General features: G+C 43.9%; 1 protein-coding gene across 4 annotated transcripts in view; it reads right to left on the bottom strand.

Moving 5' to 3' along the window:
- Positions 1 to 2791: 2791 nt before the first annotated feature.
- The window catches only part of taok2b (TAO kinase 2b), a 29032-nt gene continuing 9843 nt past the window's right edge, over positions 2792 to 21980 (bottom strand). For 2 of the 4 annotated variants that reach the window (XM_085762329.1, XM_085762328.1), the window contains 11 exons: positions 21581 to 21662; positions 20240 to 20407; positions 19314 to 19520; positions 17303 to 17517; positions 17045 to 17222; positions 16340 to 16468; positions 15994 to 16197; positions 14432 to 14671; positions 9340 to 9552; positions 5710 to 5892; positions 2792 to 4711 (listed from right to left, as the gene is read on the bottom strand). In XM_085762329.1, coding sequence (XP_085618455.1) covers positions 3743 to 4711; positions 5710 to 5892; positions 9340 to 9552; positions 14432 to 14671; positions 15994 to 16197; positions 16340 to 16468; positions 17045 to 17222; positions 17303 to 17517; positions 19314 to 19520; positions 20240 to 20407; positions 21581 to 21662 — 2788 coding nt within the window. In that variant the 3' untranslated portion in view covers positions 2792 to 3742. Of the gene's footprint in view, positions 4712 to 5709; positions 5893 to 9339; positions 9553 to 10516; positions 14672 to 15993; positions 16198 to 16339; positions 16469 to 17044; positions 17223 to 17302; positions 17518 to 19313; positions 19521 to 20239; positions 20408 to 21580; positions 21663 to 21980 lie in introns of those variants that run through there. The other 2 variants (XM_085762327.1, XM_085762326.1) reach the window with 1 other exon arrangement.

The raw sequence follows: 21980 nt of genomic DNA, 5'->3' as shown, positions 1-21980 counted from the left end.
AGAGATGACAGACGCATCTTAAAGGGCAGTGCGCACAGATCCTCCCAGTCAGCCCATAATAATGATGTCAGAGTCAGATATAGTACACAGGACGAATAGCAGCTCAGGATACACACACAATGGATGAGAAATAGATCGGAGAATTGTCTGCATCATAGCACAAACACACATAAGAAGGATACAATATGTAAATATGACAGCGTGTTTATAGCTACACTGTTTCTACACCGGAGGAACACAGAGCTACAATAAATACATAAATACTAGATATGAATATGTAAATTGTGCCGGTTTAAAGGTAAAAATCCATCAAATTTACTGGTTCCAGTTTTCTCAAATGTGATGTTTATACATCCAAGGAATAAAAATCTATATTAAACAATAAATAGGCTACATTAATAATGTAAAAGTTGAGACAATTTTAAGTTAAAATCCATAAAATCTCCTGGTTCCAGTTTCTCAAATGTAAGTATTTGATCAAAAACTAAATGTTTCATATTTAACCTAATTAATTTATTTAAATGTGTTAATTCAGGCTGTGAAAAACAGTTTTTATTACTATCTGACATGTTATGGACCAAACGACTCATTGAGAAATTGAGAAAACCCTGTATTTGATAGATAATGAAAAATAATTAGCTTGTGCAGTGATTAATGATCATCACCTTCAGAGGACCAAACATTCGCTCTATTTTTCCACTAGATTTCATATTTCTATCGAAATACATGGCACGACTGATGATTAGATATGTAAATGATTATTTTTAATATTGATTATTTGGTTTGGTATAATGTCTTGTGATTTAAAAACAACAAAAAAGAAGACCGTTCTTCACAGTTTCTAAAAACCCAGGTTGACATAAAAACAGCAAATAAACACATTTAAAGAAACTGGAACACCCATTTCTTTCTTTTCTTTTAGTATAGGTCATTTTTATCTTTCAAAATGGTTTAAATAAAGAATCATTGTTTGTTTCAACTCTTCAATTTCATTGCAGCTGTGGAATAAAGGAGATAAAGTACATCAAATCCAGACAAATTAATGTGTTAATATCAATTTATTATCTTTTTTTAATTACTTTTTAAAGCACCCCATTTCTTTTCCAATACATGTGTTAAGACCCTTCTTCCCTCTCCTCCTCAAGCTTGATTTTGCTTGATTTGAGTATTTCATATGGATTTCAACCCCCACCCCCCCACCCCACGCCCCTCCAAATAAAATAATCATAATAATAATTAAAAAAGGAAACAAAAACCTCTGCAGACACAGAAGAGCCTGTGTTGTTGCTTCTTCTTCTTCGTCCTCACATCTAGGCCCTGCCGTCGCCACGGACAACAACCAGCCTACAGACACCACCACTTATCCCAATCCCCCCACCAAAAAAAAACACCAAGGCCGTCCCGACCCCACCAGTCTTAGTTTATATAAGGAGTTTATGCATGCACTGAGATTCCAACCAAGCATAGAGTAGTAGGTTATACAGGGAATTGTCTTCAGCTGGTGTTGTTGAGTCATACAAACAGCAGGGTGATTCTCTTTTTTCTACATTTTCTCAATTAAAATAATAAAAAAAATCAAAGTCCAGTTGTTTGTGAGCTGGTTTCAGGTGAACGACAGCCCACGGGAACCTTTTGGCCTCAGAAGCATCATGTGCTTCCTGCTCATGAAACACTGATTGGTGTGTGTGTGTGTAAGTGTGTCTGTGTGTGTGTGTTTGTGTGTGTTATCTGTGAAGACGGGCCGCTCCGGTCACTGCTGCTGTGTCGGCACCAGAGGGGGCAAGTCCACAGCAGCTCAGTCGACGCCCGTCCTCCCACTTCTTCTACTTCTTCACACACTCCCAGCTTGTTGCTCTGGTTGTGTGCTGCACTCAGATCAGCACTGAAACTTACTCCTGAACTGAAAAACCAAATAAACACAAAGGGAAAAATCCAGCATTTACATTCCAGTGGCCAATTGTAAAATCTGTTTTTTTTTTTTTTTCTTCTTGTCTCTAAGAGTCCAGAGGAGGAGGTCAGAGTTCACGTGAGTAGTGGGGGTGTCGCCGTTGTCTGAGTGTCTTTTAAAATTCAATCATCTTGTTGTCTAAAAAAAATGGCAATATAACTAGACTTTACCGCTCGACACACATACATAAATCATTAACAATTATTAATAACCCCTTATTAATAATCATTAATACCTTGAACACACACCATACCTGACAATGCAAGTTTTTTTTTATCTTGTATTTTTTTTTGTACAGTCAAAAGTGGGCCCTTTTCTTCTTGCAAGAAAAAATGTGAACATGATTACAACAACAATTACATCAGGATTAGTTATGGTAATATTGACACCTATAGAAAATGCATGTCGGAGTTGTCGCTCTAAATCTTGAATTCAATACTCATTTGAATATATCAAAATTACTATCATTATCTTGTTACTCTATAAAACCAAATGACTTGTTTTTGTTTGTAATATTCCCATAAATATGTACAGTAAAGATCAAAAATGTGGGACAAGTGATTTTTAAATGCCAGTGAAACTTGGACAAGTACGGTACATTTCAAATGTGTTTGGTCATGTTTTACAAATGTCTTTTTTTGTTTTGTTTTTTGTTTTTTTGTACATCTATTTCATGCATCGGAGTGACTCCCATAGACACCTATGTTGTTTAGATACTCAATATGTCATGGATGCCAGAAAGCTTTTTTTTTTTGTCTTATGTATTTGTACAAGTCCTCACAAATGCTTCTCCTCGTCCCAGCTGTTTGTGTGTACATGTGTGTGTGTGTGTGTGTGTGTTTATTTGTTTTTTAGATCAGAGTCTCTTTGCCTTTACAAACATTCTGTGGATTTTCGTATTCGGCTTTAAATCATCTTGCAGTCATCAAATAAAAATTTTGATGGCACGACATCCCTTTAAGAACCCCTTAAAGGCATTGGTGACGTTCCAAGCAACTTGTTTTTGTGTTTTTTTTATACACTTAATACAAAAAAGAAAGAGAAAAATAAAATCAACAAAACGTAAACTGTTGTAAATCAATAAAAAAAAGTGTTGTCCAGTCTCCACCAGGCTGGAGACTGAGTTCACCCCTCCTTTAGTCATTCTCCCCATCCCCTGTTTCTTTTCCTGTTCTGGAGCCCAGGTTGCGAGTGCTTGCGAGATAATAATATCTGGACACTACAGACTACAGACAAGCACATACACAATGCAAAAAAACAACCCCAAAAATATCATTTTCCTTCTTTCTTCCCCCTGTCCTCTCTCTTTCTCCATTCCAGCGTAGAACATCATAGAAGAAGACCCGGCTGCCGTCCCCTCTCTCTCTCTGCAGCTCAGGGAGAAAAAAAAGGCTAAATGTCCCTCGTTCACTCGTCCTATCTCACTTTTGTACAGGCGGTAACAAAGATAAAAACATTAAACACAAACCTTCCTCTTTTTTTTTCTTTTTCTTTTTTTAAATCCAATGGTTTTACAGGTGGTTACATTCCCCCCTCCCTCTGTTATACCTGTGAGAATGGGAGAAACCCTCTCAGCCCACCCTGAGTCTAAAGAAGCAGGGAGCAGCTCAATAACGTCAGCCCGCCCCCCCTCAGCCAGTCTGGGAGTTGAGATCAGTCCAATAAAAGGAAACACGGCGAGGAGGCAAACTGAGAGTATTGAGGTGCAACCTGTGATAGCTACCTTCCTAAACCCCCTCCCCTCCCCCCTCTCTGTTCTTGCTACCCCCCCCCCTGTGCTCTCTTGCCCCTGCTCTAGGAGTAGGAGAGGTGTGAACCGTTAGAGATGTGAGATGTGACTGAGGTGCTTCGGCTCAGGACCCCGTCGCTGCCCCCGGCGCCCCCCGGCCCCCCGCCGGACGCCGTCCTCCTCAGAGGCTGGGGGCTATTCCTCAGGGCCATCAGGCTCGGGGCGCCGCGCACCCCCAGCCCGCCGCCGCCCCCACCGCCGCCGTATATCCCCCCCTGTGAGGAGGAGGAGGAGGAGGAAGAGGAGGACGGGCCGGAGATGGAGGGAGGGGCGGGCGGCGGGGGGGGCAGCATGGCCAGGGACTGGGAGGAGGAGCGCGAGGGCAGGTGATGGGAGAAGGGCAGGGGGTGTGGGTGGGCCAGGTCACCGCCGGAGCCTCGCGCCCCGGCCCACTCCCGCTCCCTCTCCTTCTCCCGCTCCCTATCTCGATCCCGCTCCCGCTCGCGGTACAGCTGCGGCGTGCTCTGGTGGTGGTAGTGCTGGGGCAGGTGGTGGCGCTGGTGGTGGGAGGAAGACGAGGAGGAGGAGGAGGAAGAGGAGGCGGAGGAGCGGGACGAGTGGTGCGCCTCCCTGCCGTCCCGGCCCAGCCCCAGCGCCATGGCCAGGCCGTGGGCGGAGGACGAGGAGGACTCGCTCCTGCGGTCGCCGCCGCCGCCGCTCCCGATGCCGCTGCTGCTGCTGCTGTTGTGGCTGCGGCGCGAGTGATGCTGCTGCTGCTGCGGCGGCGGCGGCATCATGTTCTGCGGGTGCATGCCGTGGCTCCAGTGGCCGACGGCGCGGGAGCCGGAGGGCGGGGCGTTGGAGTAGCCCTGCTTGGGGTAGGCCTCGCTGGGGATGCCCGTCAGCGCCATGTTGCTGAAGCCCAGACGCAGGCTCTCTGAGTCGAAGGACTCGATCTCGCTGGCCTGCCGCTCCAGCAGCGTGCGGATGCGTTCGGAGCGCTCGTTCTGCAGGGACAGCATCTCCTCCTCGATCTGAGAGAAGAGCGGGAGACACACACGGCCATTTGTTTTTGAAGAGCAGAATTAAAGGGACAACGAGGAGTTTCTATTTGGTTATAAAAAAGTCTCACGTTAATGTGGATGAATCTACGTTACCCACACTTGTTAATGGGCCCATTTTCGATAAATATATCGTTTTGTCTCTATCGTTATTTTGTTATTATTAGTGGTGGTGGAAACGCTGGTCGAGCCGACCAGCGTTTCCTTACTTTCGGTTTTGTGGCGAGTCATGAGAATAACACCGCTGAATCACCATTTATGGTCGGGACTACGACGGTATCTGATCGTCTTTGAACCTCTGACTTTAATTCTTGATGAATGAAAACATGAGTCCGTCTTGCGCCGGTCAAAGAATTTCACGGTGCGTGGAGGCTCATAAATGTAGTGTGAAAACGCTTCGCTTTTCCAAAACTCCTCGTTGTCCCTTTAAACAGATTAAAAAGAAACCTCATCATGAACTCATTTTAATCACTGAGAAAGTTCACGATCTGATCACGTGGTGGACGCTGTGGCCTGATCCTCCTCAGCAGACGAAGCCGCTCAATTGTCATGTAAATGTAAATATAAATCAAATGTAGATATAAAGTGATAAAAGTGAAAAGTCCAGGACATTTACTGACTGGACCTTTAACTACCTCTAAGAGCAAGAATGAACTTTCAGTCTTACTTTCTAAGCTAACGAGGCTGAGATGTCGTTTAAGGTGAAAACGATTGTACACTACGTCCAAAAGCTCCAGAACAACCCCTGAGAGGAAAATTATGATCATTAAATCTGTTGCAATTGTACAAAACTTAATGTTACTTGTGTAAGGCTCAGTATAGGAAAGCAGATAGTTACAAAAGCTAACAGTATTGAAGCTTACAGAGCTGCCACCTTAACTGATCTCCACGTTGCAGTCTTCTCTCCTTGAATAAATGGATTTATAAACCTCACCAAACTGCTGAGCTACATGTTAAGATGTGAGTCTAACCCTCTGCTCCAGCAGCGCGCGGCGGATGGACACCCTCTGCTCCAGGTCCTTGACCTCCCTCTCGTGCTGCGTGTCGGTGTGGATCTTGATCTTGCTCTGGTAGGCGTTGAGCAGCTCCAGCTCCTGCTGCAGCTGCATCCGCAGCACCTTGTACTCCGCTTCCTGGGTCTCATCCAATCGCAGCTAAGAGGCAACAAAACAGGAGGGAGAACGTGATGAAAATGCATTTAACAGGATTGTATGAGCGGGAAGATTTTTTTTTTTTGCTTTTAGTGTTGGTGAGGGGAGAGGAGGAGAAGCTTTGACAAGTTTGACAAACAGAGAAAAGAGAGAGTGAGGGAGATGCACAGGAGAGAAGAGGAGGAGAGGAACAGGAGTGTGAGCTGCAGATGGTTTCCTTCAGTCAGTGTTTTGTCTTTGGACTCATCTCTTTCAGGATGAATTTCAGTGAAACGTTTTTCAGTGTAAATGTGAGAAATTGTCAAATCAATAGATTTACCTTAAAGCTTCAGTGTGAATAAATGTTTAAAGGGATAGTTCACCCAAAATTCAAATTTCACTCATTATCTACTCACCCTCATGTCAACTAAGAGCTGTGAGAATTTTCAGAGTCCTCGGTGCCTTTTCTGAGTTACGGGGGGGGTCCGTGCAGCAGTATTTGTCCATTGGTCAATGGATACCAACTTTCTTCGTTCAAAAAGACACACCAAAAAATTAAATAAGTCTATATTTTAAGCTTGTTTGTAGCGGAAGCTCCCAGTGTCTCGGTTCACTGCTCTTCCTGTGTCAGTGCTGACCGGCGGAACAATTTCTCATGTCGGGGCTTCAATACAAGAGGGACATTACAAACGAGCAGTATGGAGGTATTTGGATGTTTTTTGGTGTGTCTTTTTGGACGAAGAAAGTTGGTATCCATTGACAACCATATGGACAAATAACTCAGAGAAGGCACGGAGGACTCTGAAAATTCTCACAGCTCTTAGTTGACATGAGAGTGAGTAGATAATGAGTGAAATTTGAATTTTGGGTGAACTATCCCTTTAACTAAACTGAAGGTATCGTTTCAAAATGTGAGGATATAGAGAACCTAGAGAACAAATGTAAAAAAGTTAAATAATTGCTTGTAAATGTTGAACCACTGTGACCTGTGTGTTGCTTGTCTTAAAGCCTGCTTCTGGAAAACAAATTAAAAGTCATTTCTTCATGTAAAAATACAGAGAAATGAATCCTCTGGCCTCAGGACTTGGTTTAATCAGTGTGTACCTAACCTTTCCACAAAGACTTGAACCACTGCAGGAGTAGATGTGCGGACAAACAAGGGCAGCAGGGATTTGGCTTACTGGGCTTACGTGGCACGCTGCCATGTCAGGTAATTAAAGATGCACAGGATGTTATGTCACTGAAGGGAGCACAACATTTTATTACGTCAAACTCTTCTTCCTACTACGTGTGTCATACTTTTAAAATTTGGGGATTTGGGCAGTTAAGAGTTTCATCAGAGGCGACTGTGTGTGGGAGTGAAACTGAAACGTGTATTTTCATAAAAGATCCTCTGCAGCAGTGGAGGAATCCAACAAAGTACATTTACAGAGGATTTAAGTAATATGAATACATTTGAAGTATGCAAGTACTTTACATTAGTATTTACCTATTATTGATGTTAATGTATTAATAATAATTATCTTACAGTTACTGGAAACTTTTTCTTCTGAAACTTGAAGTCAATTTTTCCAATTACGCAGAAATTATTTTACTTTATTTACTTTTTCAATATAAAAATCTGTATTTTCACAGTGTGGTATTAGTACTTCAACATAAGTAAGGGTCTGAATACTATCTCCTAAATTGTGAGGTGTAAAGTGGCATTTGCTGTCCTAACTATCCTAAGCATTATTATTTTGATGTTAAAGGGATAGTTCACCCAAAATTCAAAATTCACTCATTATCTACTGACCCTCATGTCAACTAAGAGCTGTGAGAATTTTCAGAGTCCTCCGTTCCTTCTCTGAGTTACGGGGGGGTCCGCGCAGCAGTATTTGTCTATATAATGGTTGTGAATGGACTTTCTTCGTCCAAAAAGACACACCAAAAAACATCCAAATACCTCCATACTGCTCGTCTGTAATGTCCCTCTTGTATTGAAGCCCCAACATGAGAAATTGTTCCAAAAAAAAATTAAATACCGGTAAGTCTATATTTTAAGCTTGTTTGTAGCAGAAGCTCCCAGTGTCTCAGTTCACTGCTCTTCCTGTGTCAGTGCAAATCTTGCGTGATTTGCACTGACCGGTGGAACAATTTCTCATGTCGGGGCTTCAATACAAGAGGGACATAACAGACGAGCAGTATGGAGGTATTTGGATGTTTTTTGATGTGTCTTTTTGGACGAAGAAAGTTGGTATCCATTGACAACCATTATATGGACAAATACTGCTGCGCGGACCCCCCCGTAACTCAGAGAAGGAACGGAGGACTCTGAAAATTCTCACAGCTCTTAGTCGACATGAGGGTGAGTAGATAATGAGTGAAATTTGAATTTTGGGTGAACTATCTCTTTAACTGCTAATTGCATAATATATGAAATTAAATACAAGTCTGAGGCAAGACAAAATGAAAGACTCTTGTCTGTTCTCCAAAAAGAAAACTATAATTTGTGTACAGTCCCTGAAATGAAAAGGAATGCGTTGTGTCTCTAGTTGCGTAGTGTTGTGTTAGTGTCATGTGCTCGTATGTTGTTGGTCACGAACCATGTCGGGATGGACTCATCTGATTTCTGTTCAATGATGTTGATTTATCGCCGTGAATTCACAAATGAAATGACCAAGAACAGTCAGAGATTGACTTGCAATGCATTGTTGGTAATGTAGGCAGAAGGTTTTGACAAGAAGTGGAGCGTGTGGAATAAAAAAAAGCTGCATCAATAAACTATTGGAAGTCTCATGATGTTATAGGAGCACAATACTAAACTGATAGAGTCTGTTGCAGATTCTGTTTGACTGTAGTTTAACTGTGAGGCTGAAATCAGTGTTTTGCGATGTGATCGAACTAAAGCTGTCGTCTCTGCTTAGTGTCTGTCAGTCCGTAGTGTCTGTCAGTCCGTGGTGTCTGTCAGTCCGTGGTGTCTGTCAGTCTGTAGTGTCTGTCAGTCTGTGGTGTCTGTCAGTCTGTGGTGTCTGTCAGTCTGTGGTGTCTGTCAGTCTGTAGTGTCTGTCAGTCTGTAGTGTCTGTCAGTCTGTGGTGTCTGTCAGTCTGTAGTGTCTGTCAGTCTGTGGTGTCTGTCAGTCTGTAGTGTCTGTTAGTCTGTAGTGTGTGTCAGTCTGTAGTGTCAGATCACAGAGTTGCTGCCTCTCCAGAACACTCAGGGTTGAGGGGATGTTTTGGAAAAGGACTGGCACAGGACTGTTTCAAAGTAGGAAACACAGAGCAGTGTTGAGTTTGCTGTGTGTGTAGGTGGAGACTGACACTGGGGGACTGGAGGAGGCTGGTTGGCGGGCGGGGGGGCAGACAGGCAGACAGGCAGACAGGCGGGTGGCGGGCAGGAAGGCCCCCAGGCCAGGCACAGCAGTGGTTGGTTGGTTGGTTGGTTGGTGTGGTGCGAGTGTGAAGTGAACGACGTCTCCTTGCCTTACTCACAGCCTGTGTAGACAGCATATCATTGATGGAGTGGTCATACTGCTCGGCCAGGATGGCCAGCTTACGGGTCTGCTCATCCTTCAGCCGCTTCAGCACGGCCTTGTGGTCCGACTTGGGCGTGTTCTCCAGCAGGTGGTTGCGCAGCGCCTTGTACTGACGGGTTTGGATCTTACAGGTGTCCTGGAACTGACGCTTAATCTGAAGCTCTTTGGACTGGAGGGGAGAGAAGAGAGACGGAAGCAGCTGGGCTAAAGAGCTCCTGTGGTTTTAGACATGAACAGGGTGGTGGGGGGGTTAAATGCACAAAATCATGATGAGGGGAAACGGTGACATTTTACACTGTTCTGTGATGACTTGCAAAATGCTCAGATGTCTGGTGGAAGAACAGATACCTGTCAAATGTTCAATAAGTTCAATGTGTTTCAGACAGATGTATGTTTTCCTTTTTTTTTGTCCATGAGAAAAAATGGAGGTGATCTCATACTGATCAAACCACTCACACCAACCTGGTGAGGGATCGGCTCAAAATTTGGCGTTTTATACTCCTAATACTTAGATGTTTTTCTTATATACTGCTCAATTATAAATTCACAGAAAATGTAGTCAAGGAATTTTGTAAAAATGTTCTAAGAGTCTCAGGCATTCAGCAGCAACTTCAACTAAACTGTAAAAATTAAACCTGCTTTCACATCTAAAGGATCAAGTAGATAAAACACTTAATCTACTTATGCTTCAAATGAGTGGTGGATTTTCACTGCAAAAAAAAAACTTAAATTTTGTCAAACTGATGCACAGACAAAATTGCAGCTGGTCAAAGTATTAAAAATAATCTCTAACCAAATATGAACCAAGTTGAGAATTTAACATTGAGATGCAGGTGAAAAATAAATCAATTCTGATGTCAAACATGGACAACGTAGGTGCATTCAACCTTACACATGGATTAAAAATGTTCCTAAGCAAAGTGGGAGCTGCTGGTGTGGTTTAAGGTAACGTTTACACAAAGGGAGGGACACAACAGGGATAAAATGAGTGATGATACAGGAGGAAAGGATGATGAGCAACAAGGAAAAAGGAGATTCCTTTACAATATGTTGTGTTGAAAGATCAGGGGGAAAAGGAAACTAATGAAGACATGGTAATAATGGAAACAAAATCATAAAAACAAACAAGACAATGATTTTACACACAAAAGAATTTATTTTTTTGTGTAAAGAAAAAAAAACTGAAAGTATGACAAAATATTTTTCTATGCTTGCGAGCACGCAGCCGACAAACACTCATGCAGCTAAAATGAGAATAAAGAGGACAACAAAATGGCTGCCAAACAGAATGCAGTACTAGTCTTATAAATACTGCATAAATTAAATAAAAAAAAAACAAAAAAAACTCAAGGTGATATAACTCTGTGGAAACTCAAACACTCAGATGGTGTCACAACAAAACAGAATACAAACATGTAAACATACACAGAGGAACAGGAAATAACCGATACTGGAACACAAATGTAAAATCAATGGCAAAAAAAAACAAAAAAAACATGTTACATTCAAATAAAACAATGTTTATAAAATGTCTTTTTTTTTTTTTTTTAAAGCTAGATATTCCCAAACGCAGGTCACTCAAAACAAAGTGCCCTACTTTTTGTTCCCCTGGGTCAAAGTACAGTTAAGTTTGAGTTTTTCCTACTCAGTAATATTCCTGCATGTGTATAGTCAGCATTTTACTGTTTAACCAGACTTCATTTGCAGAACAGCAAATTTTAAATTCTCTATATTCACAGGTCATTGATGATATGATAACTGCACATTTTCACCAATTTTGCTTCATTTTATCTTGTGTTTTAGTCATAAAATCTGCAGCAAAGGTACAAGATAAAAACGGCACAATGTCGACTCTGATTGGTCCGAGTGAAGCTGAAATAATTAACTGATTGGTTGATTTACAGAGAATTATCGTTGATTAACAATTAGCCCTTTTAGTTTTTTCTTTTTAAAGCAAAAAAATAAATGTGTCAACCATTCTCTGGCTCCTAAATGAAATCAGCTGATTAATCAGTCGTGAAAATAACATATCTCTTGTGAAATGTTCTCCCACGTTTGGTTTCATTTTTGAATCGTCTTCGAGACAGTGCAAAATCAAACATATGTCTGCAATAAACCGGATATCTTCTTTCACATTCAGTAGTTTCTTCAATCTTTGGACTTGTTTTATGATTGTGTGTCTCAAAAGATTGTCTATGGCTTCATATAAGTTAAAACTTTATTGAAATATTAAATAGGTTTTTATTATATTATACTTTTACTACTCCTAGTAGATCTGCTTTCTTATGTGTCCGTCATCAGCTCAGGATCCGTCACTTCACAGCAGACTACGTAGATTTGTGTAAACAGTTTAAACTAGGCACTTAACTGCTGATTCATACGCGTATTAAGGGGAAAATAACTAAATGTTTACACGGTAAATCAAGACAAGATTATTGCAAAAAGTGCAATAAAAAAAAAAAAAAAAAGCTATTGAAAGCTATGAACGCTATTAATATCATCCACTGGTGAACAATGAACTGGGAGGGCGTTATGTTCCAGCTAAATGGCCCCAATCTTTATTATTTTAAGTCCAATAAAGTAAGACCTTCTTCTAACCTCCTCCTCCTTCCACTTCCACTAAACATAGAAAACATGTTTCAAATAATGTTGAATGTCTTAGAGTGGTCCTCCTGGATATTGCTGCTCAGCTCTTTATTGCACTTCCATACTAACTGAGCTAGTGTTCAGGGTGATGTTAGTGAAATTATTAAGCATCTGTTGTTTTCTTTGTTTCACAGTATTCAAGCTTTGGGGGAGTGGATTTATACGTAACACTGTTCTATTTGTTCTAAGCACTGAGATACCAGCGCACAAATGAGACCCTATGAAATAAGACCACTATAGAAGAAAAGAAACCATTGCACAAAAACGGTCTTAAAAATAACCATAAAAACAATTGTCTTACAAAATAAGAGCAAAATAATAAAATTAAAGAAACTTTAAGGAACTTTTACAAAAAGCACAATAATGAAATGATAAAACTTCACTGGGTTTGGTACAGTAACCGTGGGTGTGGGTTCGACTGCAGGTTTAGCCCACCGGTTCAACAGTACGGCTTGTTTGTGGTTGTGCTTCGACAGCCAAAATCACTTTCAGCCAGCGCACACGGGTTCAAAGATGTGTGTGTGTGCATGTTTAGGGGGCGGGGGGAAGATATACCTCATCTTTAAGAAATGTGACCAAAAACTGGTCTGGGAATTATGTAATGAGAGAGACATGTGGACCCAAGATCTCACACACACACACGATGGTCGAACAATGGAACATAGAGCACGATCATGATCACGCTCACACACACACACACACACACACACACACACACAACCAGCAGCACATGTTCCCACTCTTTCCTTCGATTTTGTCTCGCACTCTCACTATCTCCACGGCCTGATCTTCCCCCTGACAAACCTTCCGGATGACGTTCGCCTCAACCCGCACTCCCACCTGCCTTCCTCCCGATACATCCTGTCCCTCTCCTCCCTCCTCTGCCTCTCCCTCTCCCTCCTCCTCCTCTCCCTCTGTCTCCTCTCCCTCACCTCCCGGGGCAGCAGTCGGGGCAGCTTGCTCGGGACCTGCTTCTTCAGGAGGCCCAGAGTCTGGAGTTTGAGGCGGACGCCGAGCGGCAGCTTTTTGAGCGCCTGTGCGGCCAGTTTTAGCACCACAGAGTTGGCTAAGTCTGCCAGGAGCCCGAGGGGCCGTCTGCTGAAGCGCCTCATCCAGAGCAGGACCCGGGCCAAGGGAGAGGCGCTGCCGCAACGAGCTTGGTGCTCTAAAGACAAGCTCTTCAGGGGGACCGGGATTTTGGACTGGCGCACGCCCCAGTTGCGGCCCGCTTTGGGAAACATCTCATAGAGGTTACGCTCAGCCATGCCGCCCAGGACCGACTGGCACATGGCGAACAGGGGCTTGGGGAGGCGGAAGAGGACTCGCATGCAGAGGCGGTTGACTTTGCGGGGCGCGCGCTGGAGGAAGTCGCGGGCCGGCCTGACGATCAGCACCACCACCAGGTAGAGGGACAGGAAGAGGGAGGGGGAGCTGAGGAAGGAGGCCGAGATCAGTATCATGGGGATGTAATAGATCCCCAGACTGAGGGAGAGGCCTAGACTAAAGAGGCCGCTGGCCCAGAGGCTAAGCGACAGGTAGGTGGAGAGAGAGAGGGAGCAGCAGGAGCGGAGGATGAGGTAGGAGAAGAAGAGCGCCAGCATGGCGAGCTCGGCCGAGAGGACGACGGAGGCCACGGACGGGAGGGGCGGGGAGCGGCGCAGCGAGAGGAGGAAGATGGAGAGGAGCAGCAGGGTGAGGTTGGAGGGCTGGGCGGCGGCCGAGAGGGAGAGGAGGAGGCAGATCGCGTGAGAGAAGAGCGAGGGGAAAGAGGTCTGGGCGGGGGGCGGCGGGGGAGGGGAGGGGGAGGGGGCGGAGCCGGGGGCGGGCTCCAACTCGTCCGGAGTGTCGGGGAAATAAAACTCGGAGAGCTCGTCGATCTCTCGCTCGCGCAGTCGCCTCTTTTCCAGCGACGGGAATGAGATGAGCTCCGAGGGGCAGCCGTCTGCAACACCCCTGCCCTCCTCTTCATCATCATCATCCTCATCATCCTCCTCATCATCATCAGTGTCTACGTGAGTCGTCTTACCGTGGTCCTCCTCGTACTCCCACTGCACTCCTTCTACCTCCCTGGTCTCTGTCCCTTCATCATCAATCTTCCACTCCTCCTTCTGGCCCTCATCATCCTCCTCTCTGTCGTCACTTCCCTTCTGTTTACTCTCATCCTCGACCTCGTCTTTCCCTTCAGAGACGCTGCTGCCATTCATCCCCCCTCCCTCTCTAAAAGCTGCTCCGTCAAGCTCATCCTCAACATCATACATCTCCTTAGCTACCACATCCCTCTCCTTCCCCATCTCCCCCTCCTCCGCCCCCCCTCCCTCCCTGTCCCAGCTGCCCCCCGGCCCCTCTGGCGTCCGGGTCTGTCCCTCCTCGGGCGACCCCGGGCTCTGGGTGCTCTCACTCACTTTGAGGCTCTTGGGCTGCTGGCGGACCTCCACGGCGTGTTTCTGACGCAGCTCCTGCTCGCGCCTCTTGTTGTACTCCATCTGGTTGGTGAGCTCCGTCTGGTGCTGCGTGCGGATGAGCTCGGCCCGCGTGCGCTGCACCAGGCTCAGCTGGCGGAACTCCAGCTCCTGGGTCGACTCGTGGTGGCGCAGCAGCATCGCACACTCCAGGTCCTTCAGAGTCTGCTTCTTGTTCAGATCCTGGAGAAGAGGAGACGATGAAGACAACACAGGAGGGATGATGAAATACTAAGATTATGACTTACTATGTATTAGTCTGAGTATACATATGGAAATACTGCAAAATCTCAAACAGAAGCTCTTATTTGCTTCAACTGCCGAACTGACCCAGCTTATATTTGAGACAGGTGTCTATATGGGACAGGCTTTTATTTAATTTTGAACAAATCTTATGCTTGGTAAAGATGGAAAATACAGTATTGTCAGATCACTCTGTTCTTACTGTTTAAAAGACTAAGAATAGAAGGAAAGAGCCGGATCCAGAGAACAGTCAGAAGTTTAATCTGTACCGATTAAACTCGGGTTCGGGTTGAAAACACATAAATAACTCGGGTTTCTTTTGGCTGCGTTCGGGCTGAGAATTAATGCTCGTGAGTCCGGCTACTTCGGGTCCGGGCTTCAACACCCGTGGGTCGGACCGGGTCGTGTTTTAATTTTCAGGTCAGTTGAAAACTCTAGCAGGAATTAAGCAGCTTAGAAACTGCTCAAACGAGCGATCGTGGGCTTTAAGAGGTTTTGTACATTCATAAGAACTTGCAGAAAATAGAAATAGACCCGGCTTCTAATTGAGACCGGCTTTTTTTGCTCAAACCTGTAGGCAGACCCAGCCAGTATAAGAGACCGGCATCTATCTGACAATTTACGGTGCAATGAGTAATTAAGACATGTCAATACATATCTATTCTAGTATAAAAGAACATAATTTACATTTCATTCAACATCAATAAGACGTCTCTATTTAACACTTATTTTACGAGTAAGCAGTAGTGTTGGACTAGATTTTGTCCAAAAATCTGTCCGATGTTTTGTCAATTACCAGAATGCAAATCAAGTGAGCAGAGTTTATGTCTGACAGCAGGAATCCACTCTCTTGATCTATTATTTAAAAGTCAAATAAGAACATGGATCATATCCAAGTCCGAAAACAGGTAGGTTTTTTTATTTTTATTTTTTTAATAAAATAAAATTACCAATATTGATCTAAATTGATGTAATTTATTCAGTACCCATCTCCACACTGCTCAAGGAAAACAAGACTTGAGCATCTGTTTAATACAGTAACTTTCTAAATCATTCCCCCAGTGAATTCTATAATAAAAATATAAACCTGACAGAAGCAGTGGTGAAATATCTGTGGTGGCGCCACTGATCTGCCAACTCGTATCTATACTGTATAATGTATTTCACTGACGCTGATGTGTTTTTATTGATTTAAAATGTTTTAAGGAGAATTATTTTGTTCGTTCATTATTGATTTGCCAGTGAAAGAAGGAAATGGGTACCTCTCGCAGCAAGTCTTGTTCCAGGTTGTGGCGTGACAGCAGCATCTTCCTCTTATACTGGCGACTCTGGAGCTCATAATACTGCCTCTGCCGTCGCAACAGGCCCGCTTCCTCCTCCGCCTGCAGCTGCTGTAGACACTCCTTCTGATGCACCAACCACTCCTGCTTCTCTCGCTTTGGTGTCGACTGGTTTTCATTCAGTTCCTGGAGCAGAGGGGGGGAGTAAATCACATCAAATTTACATCACATCAAGCCGATGGTTGTGCTGTTGCTACAATACAAGAGGACAATGGACAATGGTGTTTCTATCCAGGTGGTTTCAGATCAGTGTGGTATCGGCCGGCACCTCTTTGAGCTGCTCCTTGCGTTGTCGATACTGCCGCTTCTGGTTCTCCAGCAGACTGGTCAGCTCCTTCTTCTGCTGGCCCAGTATGTGCTGCTGGAACTTCTTCTCTTCAGTCATAGTACCCTTTGTCTGGGAAAAAAGAACAAATACGCATATTAACAACTTCAGTAGATCAAAATAAAGAGTGAATCTGCAGAATATGGGAATATTTACTGCATGTTACAAAAAGTTAAAAGGGACAACAAGGAGCTTCTCCATCGGCAGAATGAAAAATTCTGTGACAATAAAAAAGTCTCATATTAATGTGGATGAATCTACGTTACCCACACTTGTTAATGGGCCCATTTTCGATAAATATATTGTTTTGTCTCTATCGTTATTTTGTTATTATTAGTGGTGGCGGAAATGCTGGGCGAGCCGACCAGTGTTTCCTTACTTTCGGTTTTGCGGCGAGTCATGAGAATAACGCTGCCGAATCACCGTTTATGGTCGGAACTACGTTGGTATCTGATCGTCTTCGAACCTCTGACTTTAATTCTTGATGAATGAAAACATGAGTCTGTCTTGCGCCGGTCAAAGAATTTCACGGTGCGCGCGGAGGCTCAAAAATGTAGTGTGAAAACGCTTCGCTTTTCCAAAACTCCTCGTTGTCCCTTTAAGAACTGTAGAAGACTCTTGGCTGCCTGTGTGCTGCTCCTTCCTCACCTCCTTCTCCAGAATGGCCTGGTGCTTCTTGGACAGTTTTTCACCCTCCATTGAGAAGCTGTTCCTCTGATTCTCCAGCTCTTTGTCAAGTCTTAGCTGGTGTTCGTCCATCTCTGCCTTCAGCTTGTTCTCCAGGCCCATCAGCTGCTTCTGGTGCTGCCGCCGCATTCGCTTGTACCTGTGAGGAGGTGCAGGGTTAGGTGAGCTCTGAGAGACACAGACGTGGCATGAACACCGGTTCCGTGACCGTAGTCTTACCCAGACATCTGCTCTCTCAGGGCCGACCCCTGTTCGTGTTCCTGGATCTGACGAGTGACCAGTGAGGCCGTCCTGATGGTGGCAAAATGGTCTCTGCCTCGACGACGCCGGCCTCCCCCTCCTCCTCCTCCTCCGCCGCCACCGCCAGACGACGAAGCTTCTCGTTGTGAGTCCACTTCTGGCTGATAGGGATCATCGTAAATGTTGTCGTGGCTCTACACAGTGGAGAAAAAATATCAAGGGTAAATAAGTTTAACGAAATAAATGTCATCCTGGTGCCAAAAAACACAAAAAAAACAATACCATGGTCACAAAAACAGTCGATCATAAGGCAGTGGTTCCCAACCTTTTTTGGCTCGTGACCCCATTTTGACACCACAAATTTCTAGCGACCCCGCAATGATCGTAATCACGGCCATCAATTAAGATATTTTTATATGCTGCATTTTATTTGGACTCGATTTATATTCGAGAAAGTGAAAGTATAGAATACAGTTGTTTAAGATTGTGTGTAGTAGGCCCGTAACGATACACCAAAGTCGCGATTCGATTCGTATCTCGATTTCTGACCCATGGTTCGATACACGATTCGATTCAATTCTAATTTTTTAAGGTTAAAAAAAGAAGAGACCCAAATAGTCGACCAAGCACTGGTCGACCCAAAAAACATTAGCCAAAATCTCAATGGTCGATTGGTCGCAGGAAAAAAAACCCAACTTTATGAGAGGCTTGTGACAATCTCTCGCTGTCAGTTTTTTTTGTTGTTGTGGGTTTTTTTTTTTTACACAGCACGGCAGGTCCCGCCCCTACTCTTTTTTTCCTTGTCAAGAGCGACTTTTTCTGATGCTGACTCCGACGTGGAAGCACGTATCACCGCTGTCACAGCGCTCACCGGCGATCTGTCTCACAGTGTCACGGAGCAGATGATAACAATAATAAATTAAAAACAAAGAAACTATTCTCTTTTCTCACAGAACTTAACTCCATTGTGGAGACTATTTAAGTTTAGGAAACAAACTTTCCATCTGTGCCATATACCCAGGAGGCAAAGCAAAAAAACAGACACAATGGGTGTGTCGCGGTTCTGCCATTTCATTGGCGACACAGGTTCGTGTCTTAGAGTGTCGCGGTTTCGATTTCGACACGTGTATCGTTACAGGCTTAGTGTGTAGTGTTTTTAATCATTAATAATAATTAGTTAAGAAAATATCTTTATCAGTATTTTTTTTTTTTTATCAATTACTAGACATTTCAGGCGACCCCATTTGAACTCCAGGCGACCCCACATGGGGTCCCGACCCCAAGGTTGACCTAAGGGTTTGGCATTTGTTCTGGTGAGGCTGCAAGATGATTCTCTGCTGTAATCTTTAGGTGGCAACACTGACATGCGTTGTGCATCTGCAGGTCTAAATTGGTGCTGCTGTTACTTCCCTTTCTCTGTAGGTGGTGCAGGTTTACATGTGTGGAACTGGTCTGACAATTAAAGAGCAACTTCTTCTGTGAACCATCCGCAGCTGATTTAGTAAAAAATAATGGTCACACTCAGGAATATGATTTTGGCAGAGTGCTTCAAATTAAAGCAGAAGTAAGCGGAATGTTTGTGTTAATATAAGTCTTAAATAGTTATATCTTCTGACAGCAATCACTTCTATAGAGTGTTTGGTCTGAAACATGGGTCTGTCAGTCACTCTGCTCTGCTGTAAGCCGAGGAGAAAACTTTCCTTGTATCCTACAACCTTTATCCAATGAGGAGAGAGAACGGCATGAAGGGCTGTTTGTGCAGCCAAGGGATGCGCGTGAATGTGGTGATGTAGGGACGAGGACAAATAGATCCATGACGAGGACGGGGGCTGCTAACTCCATCGGCTGACAAGAAGTTAGCCAAAATGACTGGATCTGCTTTAAATAAAAAGTGCTGTGTCTCTCTTTAAGATACATGTGAAACTGAAGGGCTGAATGTGTAAAAGAAGGGTTTGGCTGGGACCGTCTACAGTAAATCATTAGCACTGACCAGGGGCTTGTGCAGGACGGAGCTGTTGGAGGTGACGGTGTGCTCCCCCTCCTGCATCATGGCCATCTCCCCGCTGTCATCGGAGCCGTCCGCCAGGCTGTTGACCGAGCTGCTCTGGGAGCTGGCACTGATGGACATGGAGGGCAGAGAGTGGGAGCTCTCCATGCTGTTGACTGTGCCGGTGCGCAGCATATACTGCTCCACATCCTGGTGGTCAGGGCAGAGCAGAAGATTAGTCAATGGATCGGGGGGAAAATGACACTTTTAGGACGGTGACAGGAGTTTCTGTGCTTCATGGAGTGCTAGCAGTAGTAGCAATGTACTGATCAGCTCTCATGCTATATAAACTGGCTCATACTAAAACCTCTCTGAGCAGGTATACAGTTAAAACTTTCTAGCACACACTGGCAGAGAGACGCAGGCCTACACCCTGGAGAAGTGCAGCCCCACATTCCCTGAATTCCACCATTTCCTTTCGGGGGGAATAGCCAACTGGAATTAAAAGCTGATGGAAACAAAGGCCTTTGTATGGAGAGGAAGAGCTTCTAAAGTCACAGCATATATTGCGAGGTACAATACAAAGGCAGGATGGATGCTAAAACCAGCTGTTTTCCCTCATTGCCCCCTGATACACGCTTCTCCACTTCAAAGAGAAAAGTTGTACTTCTTTATTTTCTGTATTTCACATTCATGAGACAATGTGAAGTAATGAACAGCCTTGATTCAGAGGCTTGTTTCTTGCCTGTGGCGAGCAGGAAATGCAACACACATTGCACAATTTTGAGGCGATGCAAACAGTTTCAACTTCACAAAATCAGCCGGATCTAAAGCATGTTTAAAGGGAACATAAAGTAAGATCTGAAACCCAGCAGTAAAGCTCATGTTCTCCTCAGTGCTCCGTTGACGTCTCATGTTCCCGCTCTTACCTCCTCTTCATCACCTCCCTCTGGTGCGGGACCGTTGTGCGCCTCATGGAAGAGGATTTTCTTCATCTTCCGGTACTGCAGGTTGTCCAGCTCACGGACAGCATCCTTGGTGCGTGCGATCAGATCCATCACGGCTGTCATGGGACGCTCTCTGCATAGGAAGTGGTGCTGCGTGGACGGAGAGAATGAGACAGAGAAACAGGTCAACAATCCAATAGGAGCATGATTCTGACAGTAAGGTCCTTGTGCATTAGGATTAACTCATCTGAAACCTGCACGGTGATCATCAACTACAACATGCAGTTGAAGAAGAAAGTAAAACAGACTCCTGCAACCTTTATGAAGCATTTATACATAATTACGTTTAGAAATATAATTTATACTTGAACTTCAGGCCCATTTTCATGTTATGGATGGCCTGTGCAGCATTTTATACGATTTGACTAATGAGCAGGCAACGTGTTTCCAACAGTTCTCATTAGACACACTTGTGGATACATCTCACATATTTCTATACAGGGGACAGTGGTGGAGGTCAGGTCAGTACCACAGTAGGTAACAAACAGTAGCTGTCTATACAAACCAGAACATGTTAAATTACAAAAATGCATACATGTGTTAAAGAGTGAGAGAGTATTTAAAATAAATAAATAAATAATAAAATCTGATGCAGCCACTAATCAGGAAATTCTGGTCCACTACATGAAGGATGCAGGTCATCATATCAACTAAATTAGTCATTGCTGCTGTAAACAGAAAAGCTCCTTGCTGGTGACGACTATTTATTACTCTCATTGATGCTTGAACATTCAACTTCCAGTTATTATTGTCCTTTGTCAAGGCCGGAAAAATCAGCTTGAAAGTTAAACAGCTGGCCAAATTTTTTGTTCTCCCAGCAGCAACCAGCTTGTCATGCCAGGACAGGCTTTAGCCAACAGTAAAGACAGATGTAAACAGAGACCACTACAGTGTACATTTTACACTTAGCGGCTGCAGCTCATGTTTGATTTTTAAGATTTTTTATTTGGAGGACACATATTATGCATATGTGAATGTTACCACTAATGAATACCGGTACTGTGCAATAATACATCATTCCCTGAGAGCACCAAGTGAGGCTGCTGCCTAAACCTAATGGATATTTAATTAGAGACCATACAAATTGTTCTTACTCCTTCCTTTTAATTTGATTTAGAGATGCTTTTGGCCCTGGCCAAAAGCATCTCTAAATCAAATTTCCTCTTCACTCAATCAGTAAATACTATCTTTATCGATATGATAATGACAAGTCTCCGCTGGCCTTAATGTGTGATACTGAACAATGTTTGTGAGGCGTTGTACCTTCAGCAGCACATCAGAGGTAGGTCTGTCCTGAGCGATCTTCTGCAAACAGGAGTCCACAAAATTGCGGAAATAATCCGACCTGAACAAAAAGATAAAAATGTTCAATAAGAGCCACAATTTAGATGATGTTGTGACAAAGACAAAATCATGGAAGTGTTATTCAACTTCTACATAAACCAAGTATAACAATACATTTTTGTGAGCTTTTTTCTACAGCTTTTTCAAAATAAACATACTGTTTTAATTTCTTTCCAGTGGTGTTGTATGTTGTATCTCACAAAGCATTTATCTGAAGGATCAGAGTTATCAAGTTAGCAGTGCACTGGTGCAAGAGCAGTAGTGCAGCAGAGGAAGTGCTGACAGTTTTATTTAAATCGAAAATAGATGATAAAACCAG

This window comes from Trachurus japonicus, chromosome 19 (genome assembly GCF_045865225.1).
Source record: "Trachurus japonicus isolate A0001 chromosome 19, Traja_1.0".
NCBI classification, from domain to species: domain Eukaryota; kingdom Metazoa; phylum Chordata; class Actinopteri; order Carangiformes; family Carangidae; genus Trachurus; species Trachurus japonicus.
The sequence above is the reverse complement of the archived record's forward strand: the minus strand, read 5'-3'. Positions and strand labels throughout refer to the sequence as shown.